Here is a 25,103-nt window from a genome sequence, read left to right as displayed (position 1 = left end):
GTATAGCCCAGACTGTCCTGAAACTCACTCTGTAGACCAGGCTGGCCTCTCACAGAGATCCGCCTGCCTCTGCCTCCTTAATGATGGAATTAGGGGAGTAGCCTACTCTGATGATTCATGTTTTGGGTTTTAGCTTCTTATGTCTTTGCCTCAAGTCTCTCAGCTCCTAGGCTACAGGAGCACAGTAAATTCAGTATTTTGAAATTATGTCTTTTGACTTCCTTTCTCTGTGTTAACTAAAAAAAAAAAAAAAAAAAAAAAAAAAAAATTCTGGTGCAGAATATGATGGTTTTAGATGTGTAGAAATGATCAAACTGATATTTTACCAAAACTTATTGTGAAGATTTCAAACAGTTCAAACCTGAAAAAGTTATCCCCCTCTTATTTCCAAAGTCCCTTTCCTCATGGTGGTCGCATCTTTAACCCCAGCACTCAGGAGGCTGAGGAAAGTGGGTTTCAGGACAGCCAGGACTATGTGTGTTTCTGAGGGAATATGTGCATATTGTGTCTAAGTGGTGGAAATTCAGAGACTTAACTTTGGTGACTTGAGTTTGTTCATAAAGGAAGAACCAACACCTTGGAAGTAGCAAACACAACAGATAAGGGCTTGGCTGTGCCTTCTTGTCTGATTTAAGAATGTGCCAGAGAAAAGGCATCCTGTAGGAACTAAGAACTTCTTATAAGTAGGTATGCCACATCTTTGACTTTTACATAGCAGTTTATTTTATTTTTTTGAGACCCTGTCTCACCACCACCACCAAAAATTTGATAATAGAAGGGAATATCATAATCAATCAAACATTTTCGACAATATTAATGTCCAGTTCTGAGTCTTTAAACATTAAACTTATGGCCCACAAGTTTCCTCATTCACACTACAATATCCCTACAAATGGTGTCCAGAGACTTGGTAAACACAGCTGACCAGTTGTCTGTGATACACTGGGAAGACTCCTAAAAAAAAAAAAATCTCATTATATTATATTTTTTCAACCTCTTCTGTTACTCAGGCTTTCTTACAAAGATAGAACAGAGAGACTATGGGAATGTAAATGTAAAATAACCCAGACAAAAACCTCCCAATTTCCTATAGTGTATACTGCCACAGATGACTCAAGAAAATGTATTGCTTAAGAGAGCTGTAGACAGGTGTGGTGGTAAGGATGTGGAAGCAGGAGGACCAGTTAAAGTAATTCTCACTTTCACAAGAGTTCAGGGTCAGCCTGGGAAATCCAAGACTCTGTCTTGAAACACACACACACACACACACACACACACACACACACACGACACTAAATGGTGGCTGCCACATGACTTTTGTATGCCGATCATGCAGTAACTTGTTTAAGTACTATGAATCGAATCAGGTATGGTGGCACAAGCTTGAAGTATCAGCAATCCAGAAGCAGACTGGGAGGAACCCTTTATGTTTGAGGCCAGCAAGAGCTACATAGAAACCTTGTCTCAAAAACAAAATAAAACAAGTACATAACAAAAACTCTAACCAAGGCTGAGGACAGGTTAGTGGTTGAGGACTTGACCTGGCTTTAATCCCCAACATCACCACTTAAAAAAATCTAAATAAACAACGTATTGTATATAATATACAATTAATCCAATAAAACAGCATTTCATTAAAAGATTTTGCATCTAATTTCATTTATTTTCTGCACTTGTGTAGAAAAGAAGAACTGTACAGTGAATTTTATTTTTACTTTATATACCTGGAGATGTTACATATTTATCTTATTCTCAAGATACTGAGTGATTTGGAGGGTCAGTGAAGATACAGTCTGCTGGGAACTGGCAGTCACATGTGGCCCTGCTATTAGATGTCAGGTGCAAAAGTGAAGAGAATTATCTTCTAAAAGTAGGGGTGAAAATATCGGAAATGTTACCACAACATTCAAAGTAGAAAAATAGTTTGCCTGGGAAAAGCAGGTTGCATTTGAGTCAAGACAATGGAGTGGTTTGTAAGAGACACAAAGTAGCAGGGTGCAAATTGCAGTAAGCATCAGAGAAAAAGAGAAGGCCTTACTGAAATACATCTTACTGGCCTGAGTTCAATTTGGCTAATAGTTTTAGTATTTTTTCTTTTTTTTTAATTCGATATATTTTTTATGTTTTAGTATTTTTTTTTAAAATAAGCATTAGCCTATTTTAATGGAATATATGCTTTTTCTTTGTATTATACCAGAATCTCTCTTAAAATACTATCCCTGAGAATTTGGCTTAAGGGTTAAGCCGGTGACTGAAAAGCTGGGAAGGCACCCCAGCCAATGGGAACTCATACTGGTGATGTACTGCTTTCCAACTCTGATTCATTGGCTGCCTAGGGTTTGTCATTCTATCCCGGCGTCGGCCAGCAGCGTGGGTCGGGTAGTCTGTGGTCTAGCTAGCTAAACTGGATTTTGGCCGCCTGCACGTGCAGTTTCAATTACCTTTAGCTCATCTCTAGTTCTTCATGAAAGCAGCTGTCACGTTTCTGATTATCCTCTAGATTTTGAAAAACCCTGGGTTCCCTTAACCCCATTGGAGGTCTTTGGAAGTGCCCGTTGAGATGGAATCACGTGACCCTGTAACGTGCACATAAATACAATTCGGGATCCCTGGAGCTACTCAGGGACAACCGGCGAGAAGCGCTAGGCACGTGTCCCTAGGCGTGAACTGGTTGCACACGCACGTTTGCGGTATGGCCGTGGCACGGGCCTCCGGGGGTCCAAGGGGCAGGCTGACTCCCCTACGCCGGGCCCTAACCGACACTGCTCCTGGAGACCGGCGTCTGTAGGCAGGTGTAAGAGTTGGGTGTGGACGATGATGGCCGGGTTTGGAGAGGCCCTCCGCGCCCTAGCGCGAAGGCCGCGCGCTTGGCTCCCACCCAGGACTTCAAGGCTCCCTAGGGATCGGCCCGCGGCCACACAGCAGCCGGCTAAGGAGCAGCGCAGGGCAGTGACGTCACCGCCGCCCCTCCCCCGCCTAGCCGCAGTTCCGGCCCTCCCACATCCGGGTCTCTCCAGCCCATGGGCCGCGCCGCAGCTGCAGGGCCGGGGTGGGGGGAGCGGCGGCGCGGGGCGGGGCCGGGCAGGGAGAGGGGCAGCGCCGTCGAGAGCGCGCGTGCGCGGGGCCGCGCTAGAGGCGGCGGCGGCGGCGCTAGGGGCGGGAGCGCGCGCAGGAGCTAGAACGCCGTGGTCTCCGCGCCGGCCGGGTCCGCAGCTCGGGATCGGGTGGCTGGGGCGGGGGGAGGGGGGCCCAGGCAGGTGGGGCGGAAAGCGATGAGTCCTCGGCGCCTCCTCCGCCTCCCGCGGGCCCCGCTCTCTGCCTCCCGCTCCGACGCCCGGATGATCTGAGCCGCGAGGGCTCCGAGAGCCGGGGGCCCGGATCCAGCCCGGCTCCTCCCCTCCTCCGCCCGGGCCCGGCCGCCGTCGCGGGACCCCGTGCCCGGCCGCCGTCGCCACCGCCGCCCCGGCCGACCGAGGGACCCGCCCGCCCGCGGCTAGTCCGGGTAAGCGCGGCGCGAGGGCGAGGGCGAGGGCGAGGGCGGGCGGGCCTGTGCGGCAGCGGCCAGGCCTGGGGCCTGTAAACAAGCCGGGCGTCTGCCCGGGCGATCCCGGGAGGAGACGCCACAACTCCACCCCCTGGGCGGCCTCCTCCCGGAGCCCGCGCCGGACGGCGAAGGGTTAACTCGCGGCGGGGGCGGGGGCGGGGGCGAGTTGTGTGCGGCGGCAGGGAGGGGGTGCGACCCTCGGCCGGGCTGGGCGGACACCAGCGGCGGCGGAACTTTCGGGGAGCATGCAGTGGGGTCCCCCCTTGAAGCAGACCAGCCTGTGAGTCCCCTTGATTCGGAGACTCACCCGCTGGGTTGAAAGTGAGGCCCCCAACTCAGTAGTGATGCCTCCAGTTCATTCATTATTCTGGCTTGGAGCAAACCCATTGAAGTAAACTACAGGTTTTGCATCATTTTGGCCTTGTATATTAGAGGAAAGTTCTTTATATTAGAGTTTAGTTGAGGCTTGGCTCCCTTCTGCTTGTAGATTGTAAATACACTCGGATCATCTTCTTGAAAGACAGCTAGCTGCCTGCGGAGAGCCTTCTGCCAACAGGAGTTTTAGATGTTTTGCAAATTTTACCATCCGAAGTATTTTTCTCTTCTCAAGCACCACACGATACTGGTCAGAGTCTAAGCAATCTACGTTGCCGCCCCCATCCCAAGTTTCCTGCTGGTTGCAATAATGCCCCTGATATATTTTTAAGCGTGGTTATAGTATAAGGAGATTGGCATTGTTTGAGAAGAATAAATGATTTTGACGTTATAGAAATCAGTAGTTTTCTGCAGTTCTGAGGGAAAAAAAGAGCAATCTTTTCAAACCCGGGCTTTCAGATTTCAAGCATGACTACTTTGTGGATGAAGAAGCCCGCTGAAGAATCATAGAACTTAAATGGTTGTTTTCCGGGCCTTAGGATTTTAGGATTTCTAAGGGTTCGGTCGGTACTCAAGTAGTGCTTGGTCCTCACCTCACTTTAACCAGACAGAATTTTCACCCTTTTACCTTTTCTGTATTTTGGACCTTTTCCAAAGATTATTTCTGTAGTTAAAGATGAGGAAACTCAGGACTAGAAAGATAGTGCACACCCACTCACTTACATCTTAGATACTGTTTTTATTGCTTCAATGTCTGCATTACCGTTTAATAATTTGAAGCACAAAAACCACATCATCTTCCCAGTACTATAGTTCTGTTCTGCATTTTTTGTGTTTGTTGGTTTTACATTGCTGGGGATAGATTTAGCTCACAGCCTCTTGAATGGTGCAAGCCCAGCTTCTCCTCATTTGTCTGTCTTTTATATATCTTATTAAACATTCAGGTATGTCGGGATGACTGCTTTTAACCTGGAAGTTTACAGCAGTAATACATTGAAATTATAATGATGTACATGTGCATGATTCTTCAAACATTTGTATTTAATACTAAACACTTTTATTTTACATCTGGGAAGTGGTGACGATGATGGTGGTATTAAATATTAAGATGGATAGCATTTTATGTTAGCTGCCTTAGTATATACTTAAAAAGTAGTATAGTTGGCCACTGGCAGCATCAGGTTGCGTCTTGCAGGGTTTGTGCCTTTATTTTCACATGGATTGAATAACTATATTTCAGTATGAAGGGCTGAAGTGATGAACTGTAATTATAGTATAATCTGTTGTAAGGAACACTGTTCTGCCGGAAACGTGCTTGAAAATATCTATGTCCACAAATAAGTCATTTAGCCTTTGAGTCTCAGCTTCAGAATCAGTAATGCCAAGGGAGTAGATTACCTCATCACACGTATACTTATTATTGGTTTTTTGTTCTTTTGCCATTCTTTGACTGTTACACATACCTTTAACAAATACATTCCCGATGTGCAATAGCCACTTAGACGGTTTACCATTCTGAAATGGCTGTGTTTTAGGGAAGCTCCCTGGAGTGGTCTTCACTGATCTTTCTCATGCCGTTGGGAAGCCTAGAAGAACTACTGGGACAGACAAGAGAATAGACATTTGTGGAGACAGCTTGTGTGTGCCTGAGATGGTATGTTTGAAGAAGCTGGGATCCACAGTGGTTGGATATGATGGGCATTGTAAGAATATATTGTGTGTGTGAGTGTGTGTGTGTGTCTGTGTGTGTGTGTGTGTCTGTGTATTTTGGTTCAAGCCCAGGGTTGTTGGTCTTGTTTTAAACTTTTGTTCGGAAATTTCACCTAATACCTAGTTGTCATTAGGTGACAACTTCCCTCCCCTCAAAATGTGTGGTAAGCTCTTTAGTCTCCTGGAAAATAGTGCTAAGTAGTTACTAAGTGCCTGCATCTTTCTAATTTTTTCACACCCCACCTTGCCTGTTTGCTATATGGCCAATAGAATGTATTGCTGTTCCTGGTTTAGCCATCATTATAAGACTGGATTGTCTTAAGGCTAGTCTGTACTGGTAACAAAAATAATTCTGATATATATTTGATGTTCCTTTCAAATATATATCCTCTATTGTCTGAGTAATATCCTTAAGTGCTTTTCATCTTTAAGCAAATCAGAAGACAGTCTTACATAGAAATCGGCTCAAGGGAAGTTGACACAAGCAGATCAGCTAACACTTAGCCCTGTGACATGTACGGGGATGGACTTCAGGGGCAGCAGTGCATAGTGTGCAGCCGGCCGTTAGAAGATTTCCTGTGATGTTGTCATGCTTGCTCTGTCTTCAGACAACACAAATACTTAGCAATTCAGTGACCTCAGCTGTTACTTTGCTGTTTTTAGCAAGAACGTATGTATTTTCTGGCATGTTATTAACTGTTCTCATGTAAGAAACTTGGATTAATGTATAGCTAAAGAAAGGCTGATTATATTCTTTCTTCTTTCTTCATGCTTTCTAATGTTTCATGTACTCCATATTATATGACATGTAATTTTTTTTTAAATTTTTTTGAGAGAGGGTCTTACCACATGGCTGGCCTAGAATTCTCTATGTACACAGGCTGGCCTTGAACTCATAGATCCATCTGATGTTTGTCTCTCAGCACTGGGATTAAAGGCACATGCTGCCATCACACTCAGTTGTGAGTAACAGTTTTATGCTTCATTATGTGTTTCCTGGATGAATGAATGAATGAATGAATGAAAAAATATTGTAATCTTTATATTTCCTGTCTGAATACTACCTACACTGAACTTTTTTTCCCCAAGGCAGGAAGAGCTAGAGGAAAATGTAATAAGACTTGACAATTTTTTTTAAAAAATATTTACTTATTTTATGTATATGAGTACATTGTCTTAGACACACCAGAAGAGAGCATCAGATCCCATCCATTACAGATGTGAGCCACTGTGTGGTTGCTGGGAAGGACCCGGAAGAGCGAGCAGTTGATGCTCTTAACTGTTGAGCTTCCTCTCCGGCCCATGGCTTGACAATTTTTATAAGAAACTAAGAAATACAGATTTATATGTGTTGAAAAATTGAATTGTAGGGCTAGAAAGATGTCTCTGGTTAAGAACATTTGCTGGTTTTGTTTTTTTTTTCAGTAAAGAACTGATATTTGATTCCCAGCACCCACATGGTGGCTTATAACCATCAGTTCCAGGAAATCTGATGCCTTCTGATCTCCACAAGCTGTGGTATTTAGACATACATGTAGGCAAATACATATATACACATACAAAATAACAAAAGTAAATTGGACTGTAGATACTGTGTTCTTAGTAGAGATATTGTAAGCATTGAGTGAGTAATAAAGAGGGGAACTCCGGTTCTCATAATTCTTAATTTTTTATTTGCAATCCATTGGTTCAAGTATATGTAATATTAATATTTAGGATCTGAATTACAGTTCATTAGTTTTTGTGGCAGATAATGATTTGAAAATCATGATACATGAAAATACAAAATTTATTTTATGTATCTTCAGGGTAAATAAAAACTATACTTACCCGGCAGTGGTGGTGCATTCCTTTACAGGCAGATCTCTGTTAGTTCAAGGCCAGCCTTGTCTACAGAGTTTTAGTACAGACAAGGCTACACAGAGAAACCCTGTCTCAAAAAAGCAAAAAATCCCTATACTTTATTGGCTATTTATTTGTGTAAAACTTTAATTTTTTTCACAACAGCCTTCTAAAGTACATAATGATCTTTCCTCTTGACAATTAGTTTTCCACCTCTTGGTTCAACCAACCTTGAGTTAATCTTTTTTAAATTGCCTATGTTTCTAAACATTGATAGAGTTTCTTGTATTTATTCTCTAAACCATATAGTTTAATTTACACAGCATTTCTATTATTTGGTATTAAAGTAATCTAAAGGTGATTGGGAGTGCACAGTGGGTGGGATAGGTTACAGACAGCTACTGTACTGTTTTAAATGAGAGATGTGAAATCGTGCTCCAGCCCCTTGTTAGTGGCCAATGAATAGCTATGTATGGGCTTAGTGAACTTAAGTGACATTGCAGAATCATGTCAATAGGTTTAAAAATAGTCTTAAAACGGTCCTGAGTGGATTCTCTCAACTAACGGAGCCTTGTCCCTGGAACCGAATTTTAAAAGCTCAATGTTAGCATTTCTGAAATGTAGCTTTCTGGAGTCAAAATAAGCACCTACCTGTAAGTGTACATAGTTGTCTTCATCTACAAGAAGACATCTGCCTCCCACCCCCATGCTCCTTGAAATAAGACCCAGACACAAAATATATTTACAGATAGCTTGGCCAGACTCGTACTTGGTTCTACTCAGGCTAAACCCTAGCTACAGACCCTTGTCTTTTAACCTGCATTCTGTCATGTGGCGCAGGTGCCACGCCTTCCCTCTCCTTAGGGCTTCCCAGGCCCATCTGGAGCACCTGCTACCTATTCTATCCTAGAATTCTTTCTGCCTCCCAGATGACCCACCTGCCTAAGCTGTAGGCCATAGGCTTTTTAATTGACAGGTGATACATCCATACAATACACAAGATACTCCTTGTAAATTGAAGGGATATACAAGAATCCCTTCAAAAAGGATGAATGATGATGCTTTTTCCCATTTCCAGGGCTTTAGAAGTTAAAGCAAAAGATTTTGTCTTTGCTCACCACTGTTGAGATTGAGGAGTTCGTATTTGTGAATGGTTGAGGGACTGAGTGGATGAGAGCAGTGCAGCCTCACAGAAGAGTCAGAAAAGTACAACGCAACCATCCCTCAAGAGCTAGAACTCAGTCCCTGCTTCCCTTCCTACATACGTACATAAGTGTTGTTGGCTAATTTATTTGATTTCTCAGCTTTCCTTATCTTTCTCATGGAAATGTCTCTTATGAGATTGTCTTAAAGATTTGGTGGAATAATTATATCAAGACTTGTATTGGGCATGGTGGCTGTGGTGTGATCCCTGGGTTTCATGCCAATCTGGTCTATATAGGGAGCTCAAGGCTGGCCAAGGCTCCATACTTAGCAAGACCTTGTCTCAAAAAGTAGGGTGGGGCACTTGACATTTTTCCATCATAAAGAAAGTACCAAATAAATGGTAGCTATTGTTAGTAAGTTTATGGGATCTTAAAGATGCTTGGGGGGGGTATTTATCAACTGTGAGAACATAGAAGGCTTGGCATATAGAGTTTTCATTTACACAGAATGAAAGTCAAGGAAGAAAAAAACCAGTATGAACTTATTTGGAGTTGGAAGGGTCACGCATGGGTTTGGAGTTGGTGATTAGGCAATAGTAGATGGTAAACTTGGTGATAAAGAATAGCAGAAATAGAGCAAAGGTGAGAAGGGCCTGTACGTAGGGAAGAGTTGAGCTGGTATTTTGTAGAGTTAAGTTTCATGGTTAGAAAAGTAGAGAAACCAACCCCAGGATTCTGCTTGACTCAATTCTACTGTTTTAGAAACGCCTTTGTAACAGACGTTAAGGCTCTATGTTTGTTCGGGGTTGGGGTTGTTGAAGGCTGAACACTTCCTAGCCCCACAGAGGGCAGCACCAGCTCTGCCTGCTCTCTCCCATTAACCCTACACCACCATTAATCCATTCTGTAAATACAAGATTCTCCCTCATGCTGTTTTCTGTCTTGTTCCTGTGCTTCCCTTTTGCCCCTTCTATGCTTAGATCCAGGAATCTTCTGTCTCAACCAAAGTACATCCTTTACTTCCTCATAGGACTTTGCAGTCTGGAATTTGCCCTAGCTCTCTCCCTCTTTAAGTCCTGAGGCCTACCACAGTGCTTATGGATAGTGGACATGCAGATGTTTGGTAAGGAATAAGCATTCTTACCTGGCCGTGGGCGTTACTGCTGTGGGTAGAAGTGGGTTTTTGAGCTCTCCGATAGCATTTGATGTTTAGGTGTGAAGGTTATATACATTTGATATAGCATTTGATATAGCATTTGATGTTTAGGTGTGAAGGTTATATACATTTGATATAGCATTTGATATAGCATTTGATGTTTAAGTGTGAAGGTTATATACATTTGAAACGGAACAAGATTCTTACTTCGGTGTGGAGCTTAGGTTGGCTGATTGTGGGCTCCACTCTTACTTGTCTTTCAGCTTTGAGGGTTAATAGGATATTTATAATCACACACATTTCTTTTCAGAGTAGCTGACATTGCAAATATCATTATGGAGTTATTCTTGTAATCATAGGGTAATTATGTAGTCACAGGAATTTGACAGTGCATTAATTAGAGAAGAGTTATCAACAAATTTAATCTGAACCAGATTGCTAATATCTATGTAGTCTGTTCATATAGACCTCTAAGTAGACTTTATAGCTGATCCCAAAATATTTAAGCTATTTCTAGTATTTAGAAAATATGTTAATGTTCTGTTACTAGATTTTAAGTGGGTAAGTTCTTGTAACTAGTGACTTCAGTTCTAGGACTGTAATAATGCTAATAAGGTCAAAGCCAGGAATTTGATCTTTTTGTGCCTCTTGCTTTTCTGACCTTGATATTGACTGGTAACAACAAGCATTTTATATAACAGGTACTATTAGAAGATATTTTAAATTATCTCTTCAAAGCTTTGAAACATTCCTATCACATAGCATTATTAGTTATATCCTTTTATTTTTTTTATTTTCTATGTTCTTTGTCTATATTCTAAATGATTTTCCCTTTCCTGGTTCCCCCTCCTCCAATATTAGTTATATCCTAACAAATGAGAAAATTGAGACAGCTTTACAGCTGGTGAAGCCAAATGCATGTTCTGGGACTTTTAAAAGTAATTCTAAATGCAAGTCAGTGCCTGCCTGCCTTCCTTCCTTCCTTCCTTCCTTCCTTCCTTCCTTCCTTCCTGCCTGCCTGCCTTCCTTCCTTCCTTCCTGCCTTCCTTCCTGCCTGCCTTCCTTCCTGCCTTCCTGCCTGCCTTCCTTCCTGCCTTCCTTCCTTCCTTCCTTCCTTCCTTCCTTCCTGCCTTCCTTCCTGCCCTCCTGCCTTCCTTCCTGCCTTCCTTCCTGCCCTCCTGCCTTCCTGCCTGCCTTCCTTCCTGCCTGCCTTCCTTCCTTCCTTCCTTCCTGCCTGCCTTCCTTCCTGCCTTCCTTCCTTCCTTCCTGCCTTCCTTCCTGCCCTCCTGCCTTCCTGCCTGCCTTCCTTCCTGCCTTCCTTCCTTCCTGCCTGCCTGCCTGCCTTCCTTCCTTCCTTCCTTCCTTCCTTCCTTCCTTCCTTCCTTCCTTCCTGCCTTCCTGCCTTCCTGCCTTCCTGCCTTCCTGCCTTCCTTCCTTCCCCTTTTATTGATTCTTTGAGAGTTTCATCACATCCTGCACCAGGGAGCTCATCTGTCTCCCTGTCACCTCATATCTGCCTTTTATCCTTGCAACCTCCTCCCAAAATAAAAAACACACAAACAAACAAAGCCTAGAGAAGATCTCATTGTGGAAGCTGTAGTATGCCCCACATGTAGTATGTAGTATTGGTCTGACTTGAGATCTCTGGCTTCTGTAACACCATCCATGGTGTCTGTTCACCTGGACTCCCCAGGTCATCAGTTCTGCCCTATGTCGTGGAGATCCTACAGCTTTAGCTAGCAGGACTGGCCCTTTCCTGCATTGCAACCGTTCACAGATGATATAGAGGTTGGGATAGGCCAACTCAGAGCCCTGGATCTGGGCCTGGGTGGCAGCTGAGCTGATGGGCACGCCTGCTGTCCATTATCCACACCAACAGGGTGAGCTCTCCAGTACTACTCTAGTTAGGCCGTGTAATACTATAGCCAGCAGGAGGCAGAGTCAACTCTGGTGCTCTTCCATACCCATACTCCAGAACCTGCTCCCCTGTGATGCCCAGCCAGCCTGTGAGGGTAGGCCAGTTCTCCCATGCTCACACCCTGGGAGTTGGCTCATGTGCATCTTCAGCCACAAGGGTCAGCTCTACTGTGTTGCCCAGGCAAGGTGCAGGGCCAGCTCTCCCAGATACCACCATTGTAAGGGACCTTTGTGGGGAGGGCATCACCCCCACACCCGTGCAGATGCGTGGTGGTGTCAGCTCTCCCATGCTGTTGCTCTTGGTGTTGGTCATCTGTACTTTCTCCACCAGGGCTGGTCTACTGAGTGTACTTCTGTTGCTGCTGTTGAAAGTCTGGTGGCGGTAGTGACAATTTAGTCTTTGTAGTCTTTGTATGATTTCAGTTCTGTTGTATCCAGAGTGTGACTCTTACAGTGAGTTGGGATCTAATGGGTTTTGTTGATATCTTTGTACATACATGCGAAAACCATATCATGTACTTTAGTTTCCTTTAGAACTTTTCACCAGGCACAGTGCATATATGCACACACACAGACACACACTTCTGGGACTATAGTACAAAAGAAAGGCCTTGAAAATTGGGGCCTTGCTTCACCTATTGGAAAGAGTTCCTCTGTGTGTGCCTGCTTAATCATTTCATTCTCGCTTGGTTTCTGATCACATGACAACAAATTAAATGTGAGCCAGAAACATGTCAGACTGTGAGAAAGTATAGGTCATGTGCAATTCAGTTTAAATTTAGACTTGTAGTTTGCATTTATCTATGGTATGAGTGTCTAACAGAGATGGGGGAAATCATTTTTACTCTTGCTATGTATATCTTAATTGTTTTAGTGAATGTGTTATTCAAGAAGTATATGTTCTGTTTCAAAGAATAATTGATTACCAGTTTTGAATTCTTAGTGCTGCTTCCTTTAGTATGATTGGTAGAAACTTGAATCAAATTTGTTATTACATCTATAGGATATGATTTGCTTTCCATTGTTAACAGAATTCAGAAGTGAAAAATAAGGAAAGTATAACTATGTATTTTGTCTCATTTCTGTGGTCAGTCCACAGCTTAGCCCATGTGAGACAGATCTGTCACATGTTTGCAGACGTGCTTCCTGCTGCCGCGGGTCCTTCAGCATATATTCAGTCATAGGACTGCTGGCCCTGCACTGCTGTAGGCAGTGGGAAAGTAGATCCTCTATTACATCTCTATTACAAGACTGTCACAGAAGTGGTTCCTGCTCTTATAAGTTAGTCCTTGTCATCTCTGAATTGCCTTATTCTTGGCTTTTCTTGTAAAAAGAATTTTTTCAAAGATTATGTATGCAGCATTCTGCCTGCATGTATGCCTGCGCACCAGAAGAGGGCGCCATATCTCATTACAGATGGTTGTGAGCCGCCATGTGGTTTCTGGGAATTGAACTAAGGGTCTCTAGAAGAGCAGTCACTGCTCTCAACCTGTGAGCCATCTGTCCAGACTATAAGAATTTTTAATGAGCACATCTGTAGCTCTCTAGTTTGATGTTTTCCTAGGATGGGGATCTCATTAGGTTTCCCAGGCTGCTCTAAACAACTCCTCTCAGAAGGTACTACCACCTTATTCTTCCCCACTTCACATGCACACTGCCATGCCCAGCTCAGTGTTTTCCTATATATGACCTATTATAATTGCATGTCAGTGAAAACGAATAAACTGTGCATTCTACAGGATAAACAGGATGGAAATGGTGAGACACCGGTTGCTAGCAGGTCAGCTTCCATAAGAACCTTTCCTTTGTAGGACAGATTAACTGCTGACAGTGGGGCAGTCAAGATGGCAGCTGCCCTTCCCTTACCCGTGTGCACCCATTGGGTGTTACTCTGCTAAATACTGGCCACAGAGGCATCTTCTCTTCAGGAATCTTAAATATAAAGAGACTGCTCTGACAGTGAGTGCCTCTCTGAGCGAGTGGCTAGTGGCAGATCCATCTGAGACAGGTAAAGTGGAAGGGACTTGGTATTCTTTTTGGCCATGCCATTGAAGTGAGGCTATTCAAATATATGCCATAGTTGGATATAATTTTCTATTCCTTTCCCGGCATCTCTGTCCTACATTGGAAGTATCTGTGTCAGTGTATAGATTCCGTGAATGTGCTGTTTGTTTTGGAAGACACATCTCTCAAATCTTCTTAGAGCAGCTGCTATTGGCTGTCTTGTGTCTCTTTTGACTTAAGTATACAAGGTGTCTTAGTTAGGGCTTTACTGCTGTGAACAGACAACATGACTGATGCAAGTTTTATAAAAGACAACATTTAACTGGGGCTGTCTTAACATGCTCAGAGGTTCAGTCCATTGTCATCAAGGCAGAAGCATGGCAGCACCCAGGCAGAAGGGCTCTACATCTTCATCTGAAGGCTGCTAGTGGAAGACTGACTTCCAGGCAACTAGGGTGAGGGTCTTAAGCCCACATCTACAGTGACACACCTACTCCACCAAGGCCACGCCTCCTAATAGGGTTACTCCCTGGGCCAATCATATATGAACCATCACACAAGGTTTTTAGCAAATGTTGAAGGTGTTCAGTGGAGGGGCTTGTTTTCAGTAAAAGAAGAAAGGGTAGATGGGCACAGGAAGTCAGCTGTTGGATTCCAAATCTGATGAAGCACGGATTAAAAATTAGAAAACCTAGGTATTAGATATATTTTAAAGTCTGTAGTTATTATTCAGAACTGATGAATTTGGATCAGTTAGCAGATGAGGCCAATTGAGATTGTATAGATCGCATGCTTAGAGACCTTAACAGAGGGAGTAGCTCTATGCCATTTAAACCCAGATGATAATCCTTAGAGAAAATGGGTCAGTCTCTAATTTTTATAGTCTCTAGAGCCTGTCAACTAAATTTAGCTCAATTTTTTTTCAAGCAGTTATTTGGTATTCTTTTAAATTTTACTTTAGAAAATTATGTGAGACACATGTAAGCATGTGTAGCAGTTACTTCATGCAGTGCAAATCTCGACAAGTCTAGAAGATGTTGGTAAGTTTTAAAGAGATAGGAAATAGGCGACAGTGTAATATGTACCTTGGAACTGTGGCTAGCATCTGTACAAACTGAGTAGCTGGAATACCAGGAAATTTTTACCTGGTCTGGCAAGAACTAATTCTTTCTTAATAATTTAGGGGTTAGAAAAATGACCTTTAACATAGTAGACCTTTGTCTTATTTTGGTTGGTTCAATTAGTTGATTCTAGTTGCATTTTGAATGTTTTTTACAGCTTTTATTTGGGGACATATTTAATACAAGGGTTCATTTGCATTAGAATTATTTGAAGCTAATTGTTAAAGGAAGGCATAAATAAATATTTAATTGAAAAACGTAAATATTTAGTTGAAGCTATACAATGAAATATTAGGCAACTGAGAAATTTTCCAGTAATTTCTCCTTTAGAAAAACAAATGCAGATCTTTTTCATATTAGTATGTCTAGTCTTATGGTCTTTTTTTTTTTTTTTTACCGGTTTATAAATAAAGAAAAAGCTATAGTGTTTGTCTTAAACAGCTTTTATAGCTCACATGTCATACGCTTGCCCATTTAAAATTTAGTGTGGTGGGTTTTTTTGGTTTTTTGTTTGTTCACAGAATTATTCGACCATTACTACAGGTGCTGTGTGTGCTTATTTTTAAACTGTTTGGGTGACAGGTGCTTACCACTGTCACCTAAACTGGTGTCTAGTTGTTGGGTTTGCTCAGCCCTCCTAGCTCAGCCTCCTGAGGAGCTGAGAGTGCAGATGGATGCGCTGCGCTCCCTTCCCCCCCCCCCTTAACTGGAGAAAGGTGTGTACCCCACAGCCCAGCACAGTGTTTTTACCCTTGAAAACATCATTAATGCTCAAAAGAGAACTAGGAAAGATAAAGAGAATAGGTAAGATCATCCAGATAACGATTGCTTCTTTTTTTGTCTGACTAGGGGAAAAAAACACTCTTAATTAGAGATTGTGTCCAAATTAAATCAAGAATCACACTTGTGTGCATAAGGCTTCTAGTGCTTTTTGATGGTCACTGTGTGGCTCCTCACCTTTTAAAAATGCTATGGCTGTGGTCTTTGTGGGATTTTTTGTTTTGTTTTTCCTCTCCTGCTTTTCTACTCAGGCTTTTCTGCGTTTCACTGAAGTGTTTCTCTTTGCAGCTGTCGGCAGGCTCTGATTCAGGGGCTCTCTCCCCTTTCCGCCCAAGTTCAATAAACACAGACTTTCTTGAAAGCAAGATGGGTAAATGGAGAAGCATTGCTTGAGGTGTGGACGAGTAGAGTGGTAAGAACAGGACTCCAGGGGCTTCTCAGAGCTCAGTGACACTGGAGTTTGGACAGTAGAAGACAAGTGAGGTTGTTGAAGAGAATGAAGCCGGGCAGTGTGGGGCACACCTGTAATCCCAGCACTCAGGAGGCAGAGGCCAGGGCCAGCCTGGTCTACACAACAAGTTCAGACTAGCCAGGGCTACATAGTGAGACCCTGAGAGAAATGGTGAGGGCAGAGGAATACCTGACAAAGATGTAATGTGATAAAGGGTAAAAAAGGTGGGTGAATTTAAAAAATAACTTTGCTGTATGAATCTCAGTCATATTCAGTGATAAACCAGATAGGTTTCTGCTCCTTAGTTCCCTTAAGATTCTTTTTCTAAAACCTTGTTTAGGAATTATGAAGGTGAGGAGTAGTCTTATAGTCTTATCCAAGGTATTCAGGTTGGAACCAGTGTAGTGTAGTAAAGCCATATAGTAACCTTGAAATAGGTTTTTGGAGAAGTCTCCCAGAGGGCTCAATAGCATCCTTCTGGGTTTCTATGTTAGAGGAACCCTAGTCTGGATGCTATTCATACTGTGTAGCGTGAGGAATCTGTCATTAGCCAGCAAAATAGAGATAATTCAAAATGGCTCGGTGTGAGAAATCAGGACTGTATATTTTATGTGTTTGAGTGTTTAGTCCACTTGTCTGTATGTGGAGGGTGTCAGATCTTGAAGGTAACAGACAATACCATGTGGGTGTTGGAACTAAACTTGGGTTTTTGGCAAGAGTAGTCAATTCTCTTGATTGCTAAGCCATCTCTCCTAACAAGGGTTCTTAAATGCCAAGACATCTCTATTTTCTTAGAGCTATTTATTTATTTTCTTATTTAATGTATGTGAGTCAATGTTGCTGTTTTCATGCACACCAGAAGAGGGCATCCGATCCCATTATGGCTGGTTGAGAGCTACCATGTGGTTGCTGGGCATTGAACTCAGGACCTCTAGAAGAGCAGCCTGTGCTCTTAACCACTGAGCCTTCTTTCCAGCCCTGTTTGTTTGTTTTTGAAGTTCATTATTTTAACAATTAAAGTTGCGCAATTAAATTGAGCTTATAATAGAAACAGATTTATATTATGTGCATTCTATTTGTTTTAACTTTTAGGACACTTAGTAAAAGTCTTCCATATAAATCCACATTTATGCACAGTTTTTTGTTTTTTCGTGACAAGGGTTTCTCTGTGTAGCCCTGGCTGTCCTGGAACTCACTCTGTAGACCAGGCTGGCCTCGAACTCAGAAATCCACCTGCCTCTGCCTCCCAAGTTCTGGGATTAAAGGTGTGTGCCACCACTGCCCAGCCTTATGCACAGTTTTAAAGAAATGATGAAAGAAAACCCCCCTCCTATCAGCTTACAAAATAATTGTTATCATGCAGAATAATGGGTTTTGTTGATATCTTTGTACATACATGTTATTATTTCACTTAATATCTTACACTATCCTGCAAATATTTAGTTCTTTGTATCAGAATAATGCCTAGAATATTTTGTATATAGTCTTTAAGGACAAAGTGATAGGAATGTATTTTCTTAGAGCAAGTGGGGCTCATTTTTTTTAGTTTTGGGTTTTTGTTTTTTAAGATTTATTTATTTATTATATGTAAGTTCACTGTAGCTGTCTTCAGACACCCCAGAAGAGGGCATTGGATCCCATTACAGGTGATTGTGAGCCATCATGTGGTTGCTGGGATTTGAACTCTGGACCTTCAGAAGAGCAGTCAGTGCTCTTCAAACTGTTGAGCCATCCCTCCAGCCCCTGAGATTCATTATCTTAAGGTTTAAAGTTGCCTGATCTAAATTGAACTTGTAATGGAAACAGGTTTATAATGTTTATTTTTTAATAATAAAGATACTTTGTAAAAGACTTCCATATAAATCTTCATTAACTTTTATAAGTGACCTATATTATAAAAGGAGAAACTTAGTATTGATTTTTTTTTTTTTCCTAAGACAGGGTTTCTCTGTACAGCCCTGGCTGTCCTGGAACTCACTCTGTAGACCAGGCTGGCCTTGAGCTCAGAAATCCGCCTGCCTCTGCCTCCCAAGTGCTGGGATTAAAGGCGTGAAGTATTGATTTTTAACTAGTTAACTGCAGGTTACATTGTTTTGTTTTGGTTTTTATTTCACTTTTGTTTTAAAAATAATAATTGAGTCAAAAGAAATCTGAGAAAATATAAATCTGGGAAGGAAATTAGTGTGACATCCTAAAACATTGGCTTTGTAAACTGCCGCTGAGAGACCATGCAGGAAACTCTGTCACTAACACAGATGTGCCCAGCATCCACACGGTGCTCACAGCCCTCTGTAGCTCCAGTTCCAGGGCATCTGGTGGCACAGGTTTCTCTTTGATATAAAGTATTTAGGAAACACGAGCTGTTAGAGCATTTGCTGAATGAGATCTGGCTCACTGTAGATGAGGTACCACACTTTGCTGGCTTTGAGCATCTGTGTGTCAGATCTTGCTAGAGAACTCTGCTCTGCTTTAAGCCAGGGAACATGGAAGAGAGGGAGTTAATATGCTCTGGGCTTGAGGCTCTGCAGTGCCTGCACCTTATTCTTTAGAGCCTGTGTCTACAGATTGTTTGTTATTCGTTAATATAGCTTGCATATCCTTTAGAATGAATGATCCCAGTCTATCTGTATGAAATACTTAAAAAAAAAAAAAAACCTCCTCTGCAGTAATTAGAAGGCTCAGGTAACCAGGTGCTTGGGGTTGGCTCAACCTGAGAACTCATGCTAGGGATCCGACACCTCTGATCTCCAGGACACTGAGCATACAAGTGCTTCGCATACACACATTGAGACCAAACACCCGGACACAGAAACAAATCCAAAAGACTTTTTTTTAAAAAAGAAGATAATATGTGAAAAATAAGCTTGTGTATAATGGCTAGTGAGGTTGGTCATTGTTCTGTGTATTTATTACCAATTTGTTATTTATTCATTTAATTGCCTGCTCATATCCTTTTTCCATTTCATTTTCTTTGAAATGTTTGTTCTTTTCAGGGGTGGATGTTGGAGGATTAGGACTTCAAGCTGTTTAGGCCTCAGCCTGCTCCAGGCCCCTGGCTATGGTAGACTCAGTCTGAAAATGATGTTCTTGCCTTTAAAGAGCCCTTTCCATGTTTTTGGAACATTAAGTGTGGTCTCATATATTGCAGGTACTTAAAATTGCTTGCTTTTCACAAGTTTTTGTTGGTGTTGCCTCTGTGTTATTTTGTTTTTGAGATAGGGTCTTGCTGTCCTCAATGTGTGACCCTCCTGTCTTAGAAGTATGCCCCACTAAACACTCCCCCTACAGGTTTATAAACTTTCAAAGTAGAGAAGTTTATTCGGCTGCAGAGCTTTATTCTCCTGGAGTTAGTCTTTCTTTCCGTCCGCTCCATCACTGCCGTGCTTAGCAAGCTCTTTCCCACGTTCAGGTCAGAAAGACTTTCCAGGTGTTTTATTAAATTTGTGGTTTAAGTCTTTACTCGTGTTTCTTTATAAGGTGGGAGGTAGCTTCCCACTGCAGGAGTGGAGAGGGCCAGCTGTTGTCACCATCGCTAAACCTGGTCCTGTCTGTAGTTGCTCCCTGAAGTCTCAGCTCTGTTTCACTCCTCGGGTTTGTTTTTCCAAACGTATTTTGAAAATTTGTCAAGGTCTGGAAACCAAAGGCCTACTTGGGATTCTATTGAGTTATAGTCCACTAAAACGAGACAGTAGCCACCTTCATACTGAACCTGTTCAAGTAAAAGTCTCTTATTCCAAATCCTCCTTAAAGGCCGTCTGGTGTCGCCCAGGCAGGCTCTCGAACTTGATTGATATTCTACCTCAGCCACCCAGATGCTGGGATAATGAACATGTGCTGCCAAACCCAGTTTCAGATTTCTTTTTATTGCTGTTTTCTCTTAATTTTCTAAATGACAAATTGTTACTAGTTTTCATATGATTTTTCTATAGCCCTGTAACCTGACAACTTTTTTTCATGTGTAAATGTTAGGTTTTCAGTAGTTGTTGGAAACAATTTGCTGTTATCATGTTGCATCTCTTTATCTCACTCTGTTAACAAGTCTTTCCAGATATTGCTAAGTAACAGGAAAAATATCTCGTTCTTGTTTTTTCCCAGGAGTTGTTCTAAACACAGTGTTTCATCTTTGATTTTAAATATGAATTACCAAAGAATGTATTTTGTCAGATGTGTTTTAGGGTATATGTTTTATAGGTTATAGTTGTACTTTTCCCTTTGAACACTTCTTTTTTTTGGGGGGACAGGGTTTCTCTGTAGCCCTGACTGTCCTGGAGCTCACTCTGTAGATCAGGCTGGCCTCGAACTCAGAAATCCGCCTGCCTCTGCCTCCCAGGGGCTGGGATTACAGGCGTGCACTACCACTGCCCAGCTCCTTTGAACTTATTTAAGCTTTTTGAGATGGTCTCACTGTACTGGCTGGTTTTGTGTGTCAACTTGACACAGGCTGGAGTTATCACAGAGAAAGGAGCTTCAGTTGGGGAAGTGCCTCCATGAGATCCAGCTGTGGGGCATTTTCTCAATTAGTGATCAAGGAGGAAGGGCCCCTTGTGGGTGGTACCACCTTTGGGCTGCTGTTCTTGGGTTCTATGAGAGAGCAGACTGAGCAAGCCAGGGGAAGTAAGCCAGTAAGACACATCCCCCCATGGTCTCTTCATCAGCTCCTGCTTCCTAACCTGCTTGAGTTCCAGTCCTGACTTCTTTGAACAGCAATGCAGAAGTATTCCCTTTCCTCCCCAGCTTGCTTCTTGGTCATGATGTTTGTGCAGGAGTAGAAACCCCGACTAAAGCCGGGCAGTGGTGGTGCATGCCTGTAATCCCAGCACTCTGGGAGGCAGAGGGAGGCGGATTTCTGAGTTCGAGGCCAGCCTGGTCTACAGAGTGAGTTCCAGGACAGCCAGGGCCATACAGAGAAACTCTGTCTCAAAAAAAAACCCAAAATCAAAAAAAAGAAAGAAAGAAAAGAAACCCCAACTAAGACACTCACTACATGAGTCCAGCCTCTCCTGGCCCGGAACTTGCTGTGCAAACCAGACTAGCCTCAGAGGTTGGCCGCTCCAAGAGATCTGCCTGCTTCTGCTTCCTGAGTGCTGGGATTAAAGGCATATGTCTCCACGCCTGGCTCCTTTGAACTTTTAAGGAAATAATATATTGATACACTCTCTAATATTGACTTACAGCTATGTTTCTAAAATAAATGCTTCTTGGTGATTTTATAATCACATTTAACTTGATTTTTTTGTCTATTAATGAACGTGTTTGCATCATTATATAGAATTGTGGGGATATGCTTCTTTAGCCACAGAACATGCATTATTTTAGCATGGCCTATTTGATTCTGCAAAGAAGTCTGAAGCAAGCTAATTTGTCTCTTGTGAGGAGGGATATGTTAGATTGGTCTGAATCATTATACTACTGATTTCATTATTATCAATTTATGCTTTTGATGTCCCGTTTCTACTAAATTTAAATTTCTTTTGTGGTTATGATACCTATGTCCCCAAATAGCCGTGAGCACAGCCCGACATAAAACTGTAAACCAAAAACATTTGAGTTCTTTTAGATTGGCTTGTGCAGCTCTTGAGTGTGAACTTTGTAGATGACAGCCACTGCACTGACATTGGTTCGTTCCTGGTTCAGGTTCTCCCTGCGCTAGGCTTTCCTTTCAGTTGTTAGTGACACTGTCTGCTCAGACCGCAGCCTCTGTCTGCTTGCTCTGACCGGCGGTGCTCCTCGGGTGCTCCTCGGGTGCTCCTCGGGCCTCCCTGCCTGCCCTTGCTTCCCCCAGGTCCTCATACCAGCTAAAATGCTGCAAGGTTTTTATCTCCTAAATTTATTTTCTTAGTTTTGTTAATGATTCTTTTTTTCTTATTTTTCATGTTTTACAAACCAGGTTTCTAAAATTTTTTATGCATAAGAAGTTTTGTTTTCTTAAATAAATCAAAGTCAACACATTCTTGAGTACTTTTTCAGAATTTATATATTTATTTTGATAATTTCATATATGCATACAATGTATCGTGATCATGTCCAATACAAATCCCTCTCCTCCCAGATCCCCCTCCCATCCTAAAGCCTTGTCTTTTTTTTTTTTTTTTTTTTGATAACCCACTGAATTCAGTTAGTGCACATTTAGGTGAGGTGGCTCACTAGTCATGGGCAACTTCAGGAGCTCCTCCGGTGGCAACTGGAGGCTCATAAGCCACTCCCGTCTATGCTAGAGTGTTGGCTAGCACAGTCCTGTTGGTCCTGTGGTCCTGTGGGTCCTCTGCCAGTAACCATAGCTGCTGCTGAGTTCACACACTCTCCCCATCTTCTGACTCCTGCATCCTTTCCTCACCTCTTCCTCACTGTTTGCAGTGTCTGAGGGTGGTCAGAAAGGGGAGTGCTATAGAAATATCTCAGTGAGGACTGAGCGCTCAGCACTCCTGACTGGTTCCATCTGCCTTCTTAGACTGATGCTCACTACCCACAAGCCTCTCGAACTAGACCAGACCAAGAGCAGCATTAGCCTTTGGCTATAAACAAATACATAAAGGCAGTCTGACAAGATGATTTAGCAAAAGGACAGTAGTAAGCTTTCCCCTGCTGCCAGCCTTTGATACAGTCCCTCCTGTTGTGGTGATCCCCAACCACAAGGGTAGTTTGGTTGCAACATACATCTTAACTGCACTTTTGCTACTGTTGTGAATTGTAACTATCTGTGTTCTCTAAGGTAGCCTCTATGAAGGGATCGTTCAGCCTCTAGAGGAGTTGCAAGCTGCTACCCACCCTAGGATTTATGACCTCTTCAGCCCTGGGCTCTGGACAGGTTTATAATGAAGCATCACTTCCCTTCAGTGGAACAGCCTCAGATTCGGTCAGAAAGTAGTTGATTGCCCCCAGTCCTGCATTAGTGTCTAGTGGGCACACCTTGCCTAAGACTTGGTTTTGTCACATGCAGGATCTACCACAGAGTAAGTCCGGTGATGATTGTTTTCACCTTCTATCACAGTAGGTAGGAAGTTTCCATATCTGTTCCAGTTTGATGGTTCCACAAATTTTGTTTCTGCTTTTTACTTAAAGGTTACAATTTTCTCTGTTGTTTACCCCAAAATAGTGTGACTAGCTCTGCTTGCTAGAATATCTGGGCACCATTTTGTATCTTCCCCTTGGAACTTAAACTGGCAGACTGATTATATAGAACCTTCTTTTGAAGGGTCCTCACTGGTTTTCTCCTTTTGCTTATTGCAGTTGCTGCAGATTACCATCTTTGCCAGTAGAAGCACTCGAATTCTGGGCATTGTGTCAGTTCTCACAGCTGACTTAATAAATTACTATAAACTTAGTGGTTTAAAGCACTTTAGATGAGTTCTAGTGTGAAGTAGGTCTCACTAGGTCTAGCTTGTAGTCAAGTATTGACGAATGTGCTCACTCCCGTGCTTTCCTCGCCTTCTGTGGCTGGTCCCTCTCTAGTCTTGCTTTGTAGGCACATGGCTCCAAGCATCAAGGTGACCATCCTCAGATGTTTCTGTTCTGTCAGGTGACTTTTGATTATTTTCTAACTCTTCTAAGGACCTGGATCACCCAGGATTACTTTCCCATCTCAAATTCCCAACTTAATCTTCTCTGCAAAAACCATCTTTTCTGCAAAGACCATCTTTTCCTGACCTTCAAAATTAGTTAGCACAGGATTAATAAGGCCTGCTAATTTCCGGAGCTGTTAGTTATTCAGCCCACAACAGGTATGATTTTGTTTTGATGCTTTGAAATGAAACAGCTGTGTGGACTCAGAATTGAACTAAAGCCTCAGAAGTTCTGCTGCTAACCAGGATGTAACAGTATTGTTCTCCTTAAGGAATGACAACGCGGTGATACTGTGGTGGGAGGCTGTGAAGGGAGCTCAGCCTCATTTCCTGGCAGCAGCAGGGAATCCAGGCATTGGACTCTCCAGCACACAATCCATGTGTGATCGATCGGAGAGGGGGCCATAGCTTGTGAAGGTCAGATTGCTACTACTATTGACAGTCTTAATTTTTTTAGCTACTTTAAATTCTTATAAATTCACCTTTCTGTAGTAAAATAATATAAAAGCAGGTTTTGTTGTTTTTGTTTTTTATTTTTGGGTTTTGTTTTGTTTTGTTTTTTTCCAAACATGGTTTCTCTTGTAGTCTTGGCTATCCTGGAAGCTCTTGTAGACCAGGCTGGTCTTGAACCCGGAGATCTGTCTTCCTTTGCTTCCCAAGTACTGGAATTAAAGGTGTGAGCTACCACTGCCCATCGAAGAATAACAGCTTTTAAATGGGAGTTTATTGACAAGATTTGTATACTGCTTATTGTTTTGTGCTGTTTCTGTTCTACAAACCTTATTTGAGGTTTTTTTTTCTTTAAATTCTTACACATTTCCTAGAACAGGCTAATTGGCAAGCAAATAAAATTGCTTAATTTTCCAGCAAAGGAAATTAGACATTAAGGTAAAAGGAACTCTCTAATATCACATATTAGACAGTCATACACTTTTTTGGTGGTTTTGATTCTTTGGTTTTTGGCTACGTGTGTGTGTGTGTGTGTGTTTGTGTGTGTGTGTGTGTGTGTGTGTGTGTGTGTATGTATGTATGTATGTATGTATGTATGTTTGGGGGTCATGGCATGCATATGGAGGTCTGAGGACAAGTTGTATTCAGCTCTGTCCTTGTACGTTGGTTCCTGAGGTTTGAACTCTAGTCAGTATATTCAGTAGCCAGCTTCTTTACCAAGGGAGCTGTCTTGCCAACCCTAGATATAACTTTTAATCTTAATCTTAATATGAAAGTGTATGTCTTTGCTTCTGATTTCTTGCTTGTTTGAGAAAGGTTTTTCTATGTATTGGCTGCTATGCGGACCAGGTGGCCTAAAATTCACAGAGATCCACCTGCCTCTACCTTCCAAGTGCTGTTATTAAAGGCTTGTGCCATCATGCATGGCTAATCTGATGTTGTATAGTGCTTTGCTGCTGATTTACTAAATCCTAAAGGTATGGATTGTTTCTCTTGTATTTTAAATTGATAGGGCAATTTTCTTAGTTCTTTATAAATTATGAATTTGT

The 25,103-nt window shown here is 42.4% G+C and overlaps 2 protein-coding genes across 3 annotated transcripts in view; one reads left to right on the top strand and one right to left on the bottom strand.

Annotated features, from left to right (window-relative positions):
• Nucleotides 1-861: 861 nt before the first annotated feature.
• On the bottom strand, nt 862-5,397 carry LOC127687904 (translation initiation factor IF-2-like). The gene is made up of 4 exons (XM_052186721.1): nt 5,383-5,397; nt 4,128-4,235; nt 2,442-3,593; nt 862-954 (listed from the first exon to the last, which is right to left on the bottom strand). Exons 1-3 carry the CDS (start codon nt 5,395-5,397, stop codon nt 2,643-2,645), a joined length of 1,074 nt encoding a protein of 357 aa, XP_052042681.1. The 3' UTR covers nt 862-954; nt 2,442-2,642.
• Ppm1a (protein phosphatase, Mg2+/Mn2+ dependent 1A) overlaps nt 3,432-25,103 on the top strand; it is a 41,070-nt gene continuing 19,398 nt past the window's right edge. Inside the window, exons 1-2 of one of the 2 annotated variants that reach the window (XM_052185677.1) lie at nt 3,432-3,502; nt 5,455-5,573. The gene's annotated coding sequence lies outside the window, so the exon portion shown is untranslated. The remainder of the gene's footprint in view (nt 3,503-5,454; nt 5,574-25,103) is intronic. The other variant, XM_052185678.1, reaches the window with a different exon arrangement.

This window comes from Apodemus sylvaticus, chromosome 6 (genome assembly GCF_947179515.1).
Source record: "Apodemus sylvaticus chromosome 6, mApoSyl1.1, whole genome shotgun sequence".
NCBI lineage: Eukaryota > Metazoa > Chordata > Mammalia > Rodentia > Muridae > Apodemus > Apodemus sylvaticus.
The sequence above is the reverse complement of the archived record's forward strand: the minus strand, read 5'-3'. Positions and strand labels throughout refer to the sequence as shown.